The sequence below is a fragment of the Numenius arquata genome, chromosome Z, assembly GCF_964106895.1.
Source record: "Numenius arquata chromosome Z, bNumArq3.hap1.1, whole genome shotgun sequence".
Lineage (NCBI taxonomy): Eukaryota > Metazoa > Chordata > Aves > Charadriiformes > Scolopacidae > Numenius > Numenius arquata.
In genome coordinates this window covers 44,669,808-44,683,336 of record NC_133616.1, presented here as the reverse complement: position 1 = coordinate 44,683,336, position 13,529 = coordinate 44,669,808, and the positions used below count along the sequence as shown (strand labels likewise).

The 13,529-nt window shown below is 40.9% G+C and overlaps 2 protein-coding genes across 3 annotated transcripts in view; one reads left to right on the top strand and one right to left on the bottom strand.

The window, feature by feature from the left end:
• The window catches only part of GOLM1 (golgi membrane protein 1), a 28,001-nt gene extending 20,930 nt beyond the window's left edge, over positions 1–7,071 (top strand). Inside the window, exons 6-9 of the mRNA XM_074166559.1 lie at positions 519–648; positions 1,872–2,156; positions 4,080–4,193; positions 4,514–7,071. Coding sequence (XP_074022660.1) covers positions 519–648; positions 1,872–2,156; positions 4,080–4,193; positions 4,514–4,578 — 594 coding nt within the window. The 3' untranslated portion in view covers positions 4,579–7,071. The remainder of the gene's footprint in view (positions 1–518; positions 649–1,871; positions 2,157–4,079; positions 4,194–4,513) is intronic.
• Positions 7,072–7,630: 559 nt separating this feature from the next.
• NAA35 (N-alpha-acetyltransferase 35, NatC auxiliary subunit) overlaps positions 7,631–13,529 on the bottom strand; it is a 31,139-nt gene continuing 25,240 nt past the window's right edge. For both annotated transcript variants that reach the window (XM_074165842.1, XM_074165843.1), the window contains 3 exons: positions 12,449–12,571; positions 8,764–8,844; positions 7,631–8,132 (listed from right to left, as the gene is read on the bottom strand). In XM_074165842.1, the coding sequence (XP_074021943.1) occupies positions 8,073–8,132; positions 8,764–8,844; positions 12,449–12,571 (264 nt within the window). In that variant the 3' untranslated portion in view covers positions 7,631–8,072. The remainder of the gene's footprint in view (positions 8,133–8,763; positions 8,845–12,448; positions 12,572–13,529) is intronic.

Here is a 13,529-nt window from a genome sequence, read left to right as displayed (position 1 = left end):
CTAGTTGGTCAATTTACATTTTTCTTCTCTTAATTCTGCATTCAACATCGTTTTAGACTAGTTCTGTACAGGCTTGCGTAATTAAACTCAGTTTACCTGTCTCTGTAGATTACTAGCAGTAGTTGACGCCATCTGGTTTTTTTCTCTGCTGACCCTGACAGAGTAGCAGGGCAACAGTGGAGAAGTGTGTGGTGTTACAGTTCTGTGACCCTCAGAAAATAACAGGTAGTGTTTCTTGTGAAACACTAAGCAAAAGCAGTAACCTCATCATTAGCTGTAATTAGATTAAAGAAGGTGTGTTAAATTCTTCTTATGTGTTGTGCTGTTAAATAGAAACATCACTTTATGTTCAAGCTTGTATGGTACTTCCATCACCAATAAAAATTTCAGTCCAAATATTTCTGAGCGTATTAGGACTTTTTTCCCCCTACTGTACTCTTATCTAACTTCCACTTCTCTTTCTAAATCCAGGAGTAGTTACATAGACCAATGCTTATCTGTGTACACTCGCTTTATAGGTCAATATTCAACTGCCAGCCATGAAGCAAACCGAGTTCAAGCAGGCTGACTTGGAACAGCAGAAACCCGATGAAGATGTACCTAAAGCAGTACCTACAGTAAAAAAGACAGACTTGCTGCAGGCTAAAGGTGAGATGGAAATCACTCTTGCTAGCAACTGGTGAAGAATGTTTGTAGTTTAATTGAACATTTGAAAAACATTTATTGTACACAAGATTAAGACAGAAAAAGCAACACCAGTAGACTGAACTTCAATAAATTTTTCAGCTGTGGATAGGTGTCATTATTGGCATTTCTACTGTTTCAGTTTTGTTGTAATTGACATGTTGCATGCAAAGGAAAATACGAGTATTTACAATTCTGGAGTCATATTCCTCATTTAATATGGAGAAAATACCATGCTATTGGAAGCAATGATTTTCAAGCATCTTTAAAATTTGCTTTGTTAATAAGTTTGACACACGTAGCCTGCTACTCAACCCTATAAAACAGCTGAAAGTTAGGCTTTACACAAACACATATCCATGCTTTCCATGTGTTGGTCCCTGAGCAAGATGCAAGTAAGAGATATGATACGCAGAACAGATTAGTAAACCTAATGGTTGCTTTTGGCTCTAAACTCTCAGAAACTATTAATTTGAATGGATGTATCCTTGTGCATCAGTCTCGTGTAGTACTGTGTGTGATAGAACTTCAGTTGGCCTATTTCATAATTCTTACGTGCTATCTTAAATTACAATCTCGGGAGCGTGCAACTCATTTTAGAGAGCTAGCAATTGAAGACAACATCTATGTATAGTTTATTCAGGGAAATTTTATCATGATTTTTTTTGGTTAAAAATACAGATACACAAAAAAGATATGGTAATATCTGCTAAAAGAAATAGCTCTCATGCACTTCCTCTTCATATTTAAAAGTATTAAAAGCCTGGATTTACTTGCAGATCTGCCCATGTGACCGCTTTGTCCTGAGCTACTCTTGAACACCGCATGTTTTATTGTTAGTAATGAAACGTCACACACGCAAACCTGATGCTTTTATGGGACACTGCAATTTAAACTGCTCTGTTTCACCTGCCCAGTTTTTTAACTGCACATATCAACATTTTAAGTAGGTAGAAGTGTGAATCTGTTGACAGTAAACAATGTCTCATCCTTTTGCTGCTCCCGGTAGGAAATAATGGGTTGTTTTCTTTTTATCTTTGGAACTGATGTGGTTAAAAGATGTTCTTTCAGAGGAAAAACAAGAATTGAATGAGAAAGATAAAACAGTACTTATTAAAGGTTTTTAACTTGTGCCACCACTGAAAGGCATTAGGGTTTTTACTGAGAATAATTTTTATTGTTTACAGAAAGAATAAACGACCCAGCTGACATCAGAAAACAGGAGCCTAAGGCAGAAGAGAAGCTTTCTAGTCAACTGAAAAACCCACAGGATTCACTCAAGGCTGCTGCAGGTTACAAGGAGATACTGCCCGAGTCAGAGAAAAAGCTGAATCCCTCTGAAGATGAAAAACAAGTAGCTGGGCAAGATGCGTTACAGCCAGCAGCAGAGCAGGCTGAGAGTGAGGAAGTTGAGAGGGAGCAGCTAGTAAATTTTGATGCTAAGGAGGATGACTCGCCCCCCGGAAAGGCTGGTTGGTAACACGTCACATATTTTTAAGATCAGTAACAAAATAAAAGTGTGGAATAGGGCACAATTTCTGCAACAGGGGTGGCAGATGGCCAGGCTTAGTATAAGGTTTCATAAAGGTTAGTGTGAGATATAAAAGGTTAGTCAGTTCCCAGCAGTCTCCTACAGTCCATGGGTAAAGATGGAGGCTTGGGTTTGTGCAACATGGAGCTACCAGGCTGAATTCTTCTGCATCGCCATAGCAGCCTTCTCTCTCTCTCTCTCTCTCCATTGGCTGTATGAGGCATTTGGGGAAGTTAGCCCCGAAACTTTTTGGTAGTGAGGCTTTATAAGAATATGACACATTTGAAAAGATGAGGTGTTAACCATCCAAAGCATTGATAAGTAGAGAGATACTACATATTAACGTTTTGCAGGTAGTCTTTTTATAGTGTCAATGTGCAAATGCTATTTATCCCTATTTCAAATTAAGCTAGCATGAATAAAACTCAACCTAAGACTTCAGGTGTCTAAAGTTTATTATTATGAGTCTGTAAAACTGCAGATCAGATGTTGCAAAGGTGCCCCTTTCTGGCACTTACCACATGTGACCCTGAACCAACCACATGTCTCCACAGCACCGAACAGCAGAGTATTGATGTGCCTAAACTTGCCCAGAATCTAGGTGTCCTTCTGTGTGTCTTGAGGAACTCAGTCTTGGTAGCACAGAGTAATCAAGAAGAAGCCTTATGGCAGTCAGAGGAGGAATTGATGCCCACAAAAATGCTTTTAATGCTTTTTTTAGTAAATGCATCCATGGAATCATAAGTAATGATGTTAACACCATTGATAACTTGGCAGGGATAAAATCTCATCTGCATTGCTAAAGTAATATTTTTCTAAATACTCCAAAAAGATGCTGGCCAGAGCAGGCTGTCCCCCAAAGAGATGGGAATACAAGTTACCTAAACTGCTTCCATTTTAACGGAAATTAAGTAATCATGTGTAGCCTGTGGACGGTCAGAGTTTCTTTGAGCTAGAAAGACTAGCAGGATGTTCTTCAGGCTTGATGGTTCAACAAAAGTGGCATATTTTACCGCATAGGTTCCTTATAGCCAAAGGAGCCACCTTCTGCATTCTCTGAGTATCCTCTCTCTTTCAGTAACAGCTGCTTTTAAAACAGCCAGTTACTAATTAGAGGGCGTGTCTTAAGAGCGTTCAGAACCAGAGACTGATCTCTCTTAACTGGGATACGCTTATACCTCTATGCCATTATGTTTTTTTCTGGCTGGTTAACTGGAAAATAAGGGTAGTGGTTTGGAAATCAGAAATAATTGTTCCATTTGCTTCTGAGCTCTCTATATAAAGAAATCTTAGGATAGTCAATAAAAGTTGAGATTACTTAAATGATTGGTTGAAGAAAATCTGTTACAGAAGAGCACTTTTGTGTCAAGTTAGCACATAAAATACTCTTTTTCTTTTTTGTTTGTTTTTAAAATGGTATACTCACAGCTTTATGTTTGGTGGACAAACTAAAACAGGGGAAGCTGAAATATGTTTTAGCACTGGTGGTAATACATTTAAAGCAACACCAGTGTCAAGCTTTCAGCATTGGTATCAGGTTTTACTCTTCCTTAGGCTGTCCTTTACTGTGCTCTGAAATTGTTTAATGCTTTTCCTCCCTGTCCATCTGAGTGCTGGCTGAATTTTATTACATTTTCCAAATCCCCAAACATTCTGTCTCTTATTCAGCTCTTTAGACAAGATTTACAGCGAAAGCTGCTCTGAAATTTAACAGTTCAAAAGGAAAACTAATACGAAAACATACTCTAACAGCAATTCATTCAGCAGCAAAGTAAATTCTGTGGAATATTGTTACAGTAACTGTTTCTTGTGCAGATGACCTCACGGTATAGCATAAAACTAAGTAATTTTTACATTTTTACAGGCAAACAGGAACATGAAGCACTGAACCAGGACAAGGGTGTCGATTACAATGTAGATGAGAATGAAGCTGAATCAGAAACAGACAAGCAAGCAGCACTTGCAGGGATTGAAAATGGTAAAAAAGTTTTATCCTAAAAGTACCACACGCTGAAAATTTTAAGATGGTATTTTGAATGGTATCCTGTAACAGATATAGCTAGCTAATTAGCTAATTTCTTTCTGTCTTTTGAGCTTTACCTCATGTTGACAGCATGGCCTATTTTCTGCATAGCATCACTGAAGCTACTGTCTAACGTGGTGGGGAGGGACAGTATCTGTAGCTTTACTATACAGTAACTAACAGTCCTTTCAAAATTATTCTGCTGTGTTCTAGATAGTTCTTCATCTAGAAAACAATCACTTTGGCTTCTTACCTTTTGCGTTTTTCTTAATTAGTTCAAAACTCTGAAGATGTGAAGAACCACTTACATGAGCACGGTGAAGAACGACAGAGGTTGTGAAAAAAGGAGGTTCATGGTGCAGCTTGGTCTCCTCTTCATATAAATGCAGCAACGATGAGAGCAAAGTGATCTGAGAATGTTTTGATTGTCTTCTCAAGGCTTCAATAAGGGCCCAAATGAAGTAGTTTTTTCTTGTGAAGTTTTAGTACTGTTTCAGTGGTGAAAGAAGTAATCTCAAATCTCAGAAGGCTTGTTTTAAGCAGCTTGACCTCTGGAATGACTCTTTCTTTCCTATCAATTACAAAATTGAAACCACCTAGCAGTAAGTGTAGTAACTTTGAAGTTGGCTAACTTGTACAGTCCTACTACAATAACAGTATGTGTGGATTGCTGGTAGATGAGAAAGAGTCCTCTGCCAAGGATGGAACTCTCCCCTAAGCAATGCAGTAGAGAAATCCCCAGCTGAGTTTTAAGCCGACCTCAAGAGGAGCTAAGTTACCTTGACAAAACATGGGAGGGGTGAAGAATGGTCCATGCTGCAGTCTACCCGTGTGCCTATTCTGGCACATTTTTGCTGCAGGTAGATAGACTCAGAAAGGATGATTTTTAGTCCTCAGATACTAGGCAGTATGATATATTTTCCTGGGCCTACACTGTCCTGGTTGTGTTCTTAGCTTTTAGGCTAAGGAAAAAAAAAATTACTCCGACAATACTGTCTTCTCCTTAAGAGATTAGGAGGAATATTTTTCTGAAAGCTTTGCTGGACTCCTGTTCACAAGATCAGTATGCCGGCATGGTTCAGTTAACACTAACTTGCACAAGTTAGGAGTGTAAAAATTCAGGCTCCTGAACTTTTCATGACAGAAGGCATTCGAAATGGCTACGAAGTGCTACAACTTCCTTTACTCCTCCCAGCCACTATCTTCTGCTAAAGAGTAGAAAGGCAAATGCTTGCCTTGTAGAACAGCAGTCATCTCAGCTGTTCCAAGTGACTGATCTTCTCTGCCAGACTTCTGAGGAAGGTAAACCAGACTATGCATTTACCAGGCGTCTGCGTCTCCCACAGGTGAAGCTGTAGTTGTTGTGAAGTCCTATGTTATACACAATGTATCGTGGTGGTAATGTTCTGTATTGTCTTTTCTGTAACTTGTTGAATGTAAACTAGAAACTAGTTTACTTGCCGTAACCCAGAAACACTCTCCACTACCACTGAAGCACCCTTCAGTGCAGTCCAGTCTGCAAGGCGTGTCGCTAGCTGTTTACGAGATGCCTGGAGAAATCTGCATGAGTGCGAACCGACCTCTGTGGAGACAGCGTGGGAGCAGACAGACATGACTAATTTCCCAACCTGCAATTCCATTTAAGAAAATACAACTTCGTCTTGGCTTTCTCTTAACGCACTTCATTTTGTAACTTCTTTCGTGATGTGTTATTCCTCAGTGTACTGGTTTACAACTTCAGTACCTTCAGATGACATAAATATGCCAGTGGAAGGTTGGTTCTTTTGTGTGTAAAGAGAGTACTAGCTGTCATCACTGAAAGGCAGAGCTCAAGTCAAATGGTGCCTATTAAGCCTAAATACGTAAACAGTTCTTTGATAGACTTGCCACATATAACTTGAATTCTTCTAAGAAAAGCACTGACTTTCTTGGTTACTCTGTTTTTTTTCACCATTTAAGTCAGATTTAACTGGTGTGGGCTACTACAGTCAATACTGTAGTATTCAAGCAGGGAAAAATGCTTGTAAGCAGGAGAGAAAAGGAGGTATGAGCATCTCTTCTGACAAGTGTTGGTAAACTTGGGCTACTAAGGTTGTTTGTTGCAAATAATGGCATGTTTCAGCATCAAAATTTTACCCATATTCCAAGTAAAAGGAGCATTTTCTTAGGACTTAATCTGTAAACAGTTATATAGTTGAGATTAAGACAATCAGGAATTTAAAAGTGATTGTTAAAGTGTATATCCTACCAGTATAAAACGTACAGTGAAATACTGTATTCAAGTTGAATGAATGGCTTTAACTTGATACTAGTAAAATCCCAAACAACAAAATCCTCAAGGTAATTAATATACTGCCAGAGACTTCTCTATTGGCTGTATTTCTGTACAGGACTCAAACCTGAGTGGGCTTCTCCCTGGCCAACTCCATGTTGTCCTCTCCGTACACAAGACCACAAGTGTATGAAGCGCACTTACACCTCTGACAGCAGGGGCTCTGAAAACCTGTGCAAGAGCAATCTTCAAAAGCACAAAGGAATACAATCACTCTCAATGGCTTCAAGCACTACAGGGATGTAACTAGAGTGGTAGATTTCTAGTAGACAATGGGCCTGTATGTCTACTATATAGAATTTAAAATTAAAGGGCTTTTAGTTGAACAAAACACAAGATTCAGTTGGAACTGTGGTTTACATAGTGTTGTCTATCACTAAAATTTTTAGTTGTGTAATCATCCCAGGGTTAAATTAACACTTGTCCTTGATGGTTTTTAAATACTAAGCCTGATTCATTTCAGATAAGCATTTTACAATAAAAATAATCTTCTCTACTGCGTATTCACCTTACTCTGTATAGTTCATCCACTTGTAATGTTAATGAAAAGGGGAAAGATGATCATTCCTGTTTTCTTAGTTCTATAAATGATGTTGAACTTGTTTTCCCTTTTATGTGTCGCTTCCTTTGGAGAAATACTGAATACTGTCCTTCAGCTGCTGTCATGTAGTTCAAGGTCACAAGAAGTCAGCAAAAGCCAGATGAATTCTCAGTGCGCTGCACTAGAACCAGTTTGCCATCTTTACAACTACGTTTTCCAGCATTTTCATTCCTTTGGCAACGATACAGATGCATTCAAGGGTGTTAATCACGATAAACAAACATGTAAAATGCTACACAACCTACTTAGCAGAGAAGTCAGGAAAAGCATGTCTTCAGAGCAGTAAGTTCTGCTTATTTCAAGAAGCTGCAAATTGCTGGCAGAGACATGGGTATTCCAGTTCAGAGTTTCTTCACTTTTTTCCAGATCTGGCTCAGCAGTGCTGCTGCTTAAATGATGGAGCTGAAGTGGTATTACTCCACAGTACAACTCTATGTTATGAGAAACACAGACCAACATGAGGCTCTACTGCATCATTTTTATTCAGTCCCAAATGTTATTAAAACCCCAAACCACCACCTTCCATCAGCGCTCAGAGAGAAACATTACTTATGATTAAAACTGTAATAATAAAGTAAAACATTATTCAACAGTACAGTTGAGTAAAATCAGCTTCACAGAGAGAAACATTACTTATGATTAAAACTGTAATAATAAAGTAAAACATTATTCAACAGTACAGTTGAGTAAAATCAGCTTCACCAGTAAAGCTTTATACAAACCACTTTAAAACAGCAGTTCTCATTTGTATCACATAAAGAAGGCAGACTATAGATATTCCACGTAACAGTACTTTTATCCTGGAGATCCGTCTCAGTCTGGGTACAACACTAGATATTCCATCCTATGTATCTGATACTCAGGTTATTCTTCAGATATCCTAATAATAATCTGTTGTCTTTCAAACAAGCTTCACAACTGGAAAATATTTATGAGGGGAGAAGTCAAATTCTGGAGGAACCTAGGAAGAAAATATTTTATTTAAAGCATTACTCGGAATGATGGATACCCTGCAGATAGAAGAAAAACTTTTAAACAGCAAAAGACTGAAAAAAAAAATAATCTTAGCTCTTTGAATTAATACCTGAAAAACATTCCAACCCAGTTCTGGATATGCCAGTCATTCTCCAGTAGCGATGGGCACAAAGCTGTTGAGTGCTGCTGTGCCTCTTCAGTGTGGTCCCTTGCTCTTCTGGGCCTAGCCTTCAGCAGGAAGCCTGAAGGCCCTCTCCTCCCTCTGGCCCAGCAGGCACCCACTCATCCTGGCAGCCAGCACTCTCCCCCCTTGTGTTCGCACAAACTGCTGGTAACACTGCTACCAGTTCTTCCTGCTCTCGAAGACTACCCATCCATACTGGTACATGTCATGCCACATGCACTCCCCTTTTGTTTTTTCCAAACCATTTGGAAATGAGTTTTTCACATTTAAAGAATTACAACAATTTCCAAGGGAAAAATGGATTGTTACTTTCCCAGTTCTTTAAAGAGTTAGAGTAACTACACCTGAATCTCTTCATTCTGCTGTAGGAGACCTGTGATAGCATTGGGTGTAATTACACATTTCACATTCAATTTGACCGGCGTTTTCTTACCTTAGAGTCTTTTTTGTGGCCTCCTGCCAGCAGCTTCATGACGACAATATTGGGCTTAGCAACTTTTAGAATTCGATTGACCTAAATACAAAACAGCAAGAAGTTTTCGAGTGAAAGCATATGACCTCAGAATTACTTCAAAGATAGTACTCAAATGTTTACAAACTCTAACAATACAGCAGTCCTCTTATAGTAGCAGTTTAATAGAGATCAGGCCATTTTGAAGTATAATAGCTCGATTAATGAAATTTAATGAAGGGGGCATTTATTTTAATACTTTTTTTTATTCAACAGACCATAGAAAACACTCCTCTCCGTACTTATATTGAAAGAGTTCTGAGGCACTCATCCAAATAAAGGTTTAGACAGACCCTAGGCATCTACCCCCAACACTGTGACACGATAAGAAGGGGAAACTCAAGTATCAAACTGGAGGCTTTTTGCATGGAAGTGCTCCAGGCACACTCAAAATACCTCTAACCACCCTGGCTAGCCTCCATCATAGAGCTCATGAGTAAGTACCACCAGGATGCAGAGAACAGGCAGGGATTCCTAAATTCTCAGGAGGACTTAATCCCGTAACTGTTCTTAACCTGCTCAGATGTGACAGAATAAGCATCCTCCTTGCTCCAAAATACAGACACACAGACTATGGACAAAGAAGCAGAAATTCACTGAATTTCACTGAATTTTTTTAGAGTTGGAAGGGACCATATAGATCATCTAGTCCAACTCCCCTGCTGAAGCAGGATTGCTTAGAGAATGCTACTCAGGACTGCATCCAGGCGGGTCCTGAAAATCTCCAAAGAAGGGGACTCCACAACCTCCCTGGGCAGCCTGTTCCAGGGCTCTGTCACCCTCACCGTGAAGAAATTCTTCCTCATATTCGAGTGGAACCTCCTATGTTCCAACTTGTGCCCGTTGCCCCTTGTCCTGTCACTGGGAACCACTGAAAAGAGTCTGGCTCCCTCCTCCTTCAACCCACCCTTCAGATACTTATAGGCATTAATAAGGTCTCCCCTCAGCCTTCTCTTCTCCAGACTAAAGAGTCCCAGCTCTCTCAGCCTTTCTTCATAAGGGAGATGCTCCAATCCCTTAATCATCTTTGTTGCCCTTCGCTGGACTCTTTCCAGTAGTTCCCTATCCCTCTTGAATTGGGGAGCCCAGAACTGGATGCAATACTCCAGTTGTGGCCTCACCAGTGCAGAGTAGAGGGGGAGAATGACTTCCCTCGACCTACTAGCCACATTCTTCCCTATGCAGCCCAGGATTCCGTTGGCCTTCCTGGCCACAAGAGCACATTGCTTGCTCATTGTCATTTTGCTGTCTACCAGGACTCCCAGATCTTTCTCTTCGGAGCTTGGCTCCAGCAGGTCCACTCCTAACCTGTATTGGTGCCTGACATTCTTCTTGCCCAGGTGTAGCACCTTACACTTTTCCCTGTTGAACCTCATGAGGTTCTTCCTTGCCCAGCTCTCCAGCCTGTCCAGATCTCTCTGGATGGCAGCATGGCCCTCCGGGGTGTCAGCCACCCCACCCAACTTGGTATCATCAGCAAACTTGCTGAGGATACACTCTGTCCCCTTGTCCAGGTCACTGATGAATATGTTGAACAGGACTGGACCAAGTATTGACCCCTGGGGGACACCACTGGTTACAGGCCTCCAGCTTGAGCCTGTTCCATTAACCATTACCCTTTGGGTCCTGTCACATAGCCAGTTCTCAATCCACCTCACTGTCCCCTCATCCAGCCCACACTTCCTTAGTTTTCCAATGAGGATGTTATGGGAGACAGTGTCAAAAGCCTTGCTGAAGTCAAGGTAGATGCTATCTGCTGCCCTCCCCTCATCCAGCCAACCAGTTATGGCATCATAGAAAGCTATCAGATTGGTCAAGCATGATTTACCCTTGGTAAACCCATGTTGCCCACTTCCAATAACCCCCTGCTCTTCAACTTGTTTGGAGATGACATCTAGAATGAGTCTCTCCATTACCTTCCCAGGGACGGAGGTGAGACTAACTGGTCTGTAGTTCCCAGGGTCCTCCTTCTTGCCCTTTTTGAAGACTGGTGTGATGTTGGCCTTCCTCCAGTCTTCTGGCACCTCTCCTGTTCTCCATGACTTTTCAAATATGATAGAGAGTGGCCCAGCGATAACTTCTGCCAGCTCTCTCAGCACTCGCGGGTGTATCCCATCTGGGCCCATGGACTTCTGAATGTCCAGTTTGGCCAAGTGGTCCCGAACCTGGTCCTCCTCTACTGGAGGAAAAACTTCCTCTCTCCATACCCTCCCCCTGGCCTCCAAGGCCAGAGGTTCATGAGGGGCAGCCTTAGCAGTGAAGACTGAAGAAAAGAAGGCATTCAGCAACTCTGCCTTCTCCGTATCTTCCACCACTAGGGTGCCCATCTCATTCCTCAGTGGGCCCACATTATCCCTAATCTTCCTTTTTCTGTTTATGTACTGGAAAAAACCCTTTTTGTTGTTCTTAACTGTAGTGGCCAAGAGGAGTTCAGCTTGAGCCTTGGCCCTTCTAATTTTCCCCCTACATATCTTCACTGCTTCCTGGTATTTCTCCTTGCCTACCAGGCCCTTTTTCCAAAGATCATAAACCTTCTTTTTGTTCCTGAGCTCCAGCCAAAGCTCTCTATTTAGCCAGGCTGGTCTGCTTCCCTTCCTGCTTGATTTTTGGGACTTGGGTATGGCTCTTTCCTGCGCTTTTAAGAGTGCCTCCTTGAAGTGCGACCAGCCTTCCTGGGCACCTTTGCCCTTCAGGACTGTCTCCCAAGGGACACTTTCAACCATGCTCCTGAAGAGGCCAAAGTCTGCCCTTCGGAAGTCCAACGTGGCAGTTTTGCTGGCTCCTCGCCTTGCTTCAGCAAGAATTGAAAATTTTATCATTTCATGATCACTCTGTCCAAGACAACCTCCAACATTTACATCCCCCACAAGACCTTCTGAATTAACTATCAGCAGGTCCAGTATGGCACTTTCCCTAGTTGGTTCCCTCACCAGCTGTGTTAGGAAGTTGTCTTCCATGCACTCCAAGAATCTCCAGGACTGTTGCCTCTCTGCTGTGTTGTATTTCCAGCAGATATCTGGGAAGTTGAAGTCCCCCATGAGTACAAGGGAGAGTGATCGTGAGGCCTCTGCCAGCTGCTTATAGAATATTTCATCAGTCTTTATATCCTGGTTTGGGGGTCTATAACAAACTCCCACCACAAGGTCTGCCTTATTGGTCTTCCCCTTGATTCTTATCCACAGGCACTCAACACTGTCTTCATGTGTATTGGCAAGTTCTAGGCATACAATGCTACTCTTAACATAAAGGGCCACCCCACCACCTCTCTTTCCTTTCCTGTCCCTTCTGAAGAGTTGATAGCCGTCAATCACAGCACTCCAGTTATGCGAGTCCTCCCACCACGTTTCTGTGATGGCAACCAGATCATAGTTTTCTTGCTGTACGATGGCCTCCAGCTCCTCCTGTTTGTTGCCCATGCTGCGTGCATTCATGTAGATGCACTTCAGCTGGGCTAATCGTCCCACTATTTTTCTGGGAGGGCAGGCACTAATTCCCACCTGTCCATGTCCATTTTGACGAAGTACACTTTAGATCTCAAACAGATCCAGCTGAAAACAAACACCCTATTATGATCAAATACTCTTTTTTTTCAGAATTTCAGTCTTACCTCATAGTCTGGATTAGGAATATTCTCAAGAATCATTTTAGCTTGCTGGAAGTGTTTGCTAGCTGCCATGTAGAGATCTGATGACTGAGGAGGTGGGCTGTACTTATTTAAATCAGACATTTCCTAGAGTATTACACAAATATATAAATATATATTAAAATCAGTCACCAACAAATCATTTTTAGCACCTTAAATGAAAACATATTACTCAAGAAAAAAGTTGTTCTTAAAATATTTAGTTGACATAAACACAGAAGTCAAAAACATTTATTTAAAATGGCAAATGCCAAGCAGCAATACAGCGCTTAATGAATATAGTGTCACGAAGTGCAATAAACTTCTCATACTCTTTTATCAAACAATCCCTCTCCTGAACAACTTGTCATTCATGTGCTTTAGTAGCGCCATGCATCAAGGTGTGAAATTACAGGGAAAAATAGGAGGAAAAAAAAGCATATGGCATTGTTTACTCAAATCAAGCAAGGGAGATACTGACAATATTCAAAACTTCATTGTATATAATTTTGATACTGCCAAATTTTATTTTTTTATTAGGGATAAAAAAAACCCCAAAACTTCAGTGACAAGGAGGAAGACACAATAGTCTTAATTTCCACTACATCTGTTCATAACGCTAAAGAATGGAGAGTAACTGGCATACAAAATAGTATAGTTTCAGTTCAAATTTTTTTCACACTTGGCTAGACAAAGACACATCTGATATGATCTATAATGCTGCTCCAGCGAGAAGACTGGAAAAGACAAGACTCCACTAGTCCCTTCCAACCAACACTTCTGTGATTTAACACTCAAAATTACTTTTGATTCATTTCCCTGTTTCCTTGCTGCAGTAATAAAAACATGCTGCTATATAAACCACAGCCAAAATGTCTGTCAAATAGACTTTCAAGATATTTCCTTTTCATGCAAACTAACACAAGCATCTCGTAAACCACCACATCAGAACCGGTTTTTAAATGTCTAAAAGCCTAATTTTAGCAAGAATTCAAAGCTAAATATTTTCCTCGCACACAAATAAAGCTAGAACTCCCTGCAATTTTGACTTATGCTTCAATATGAA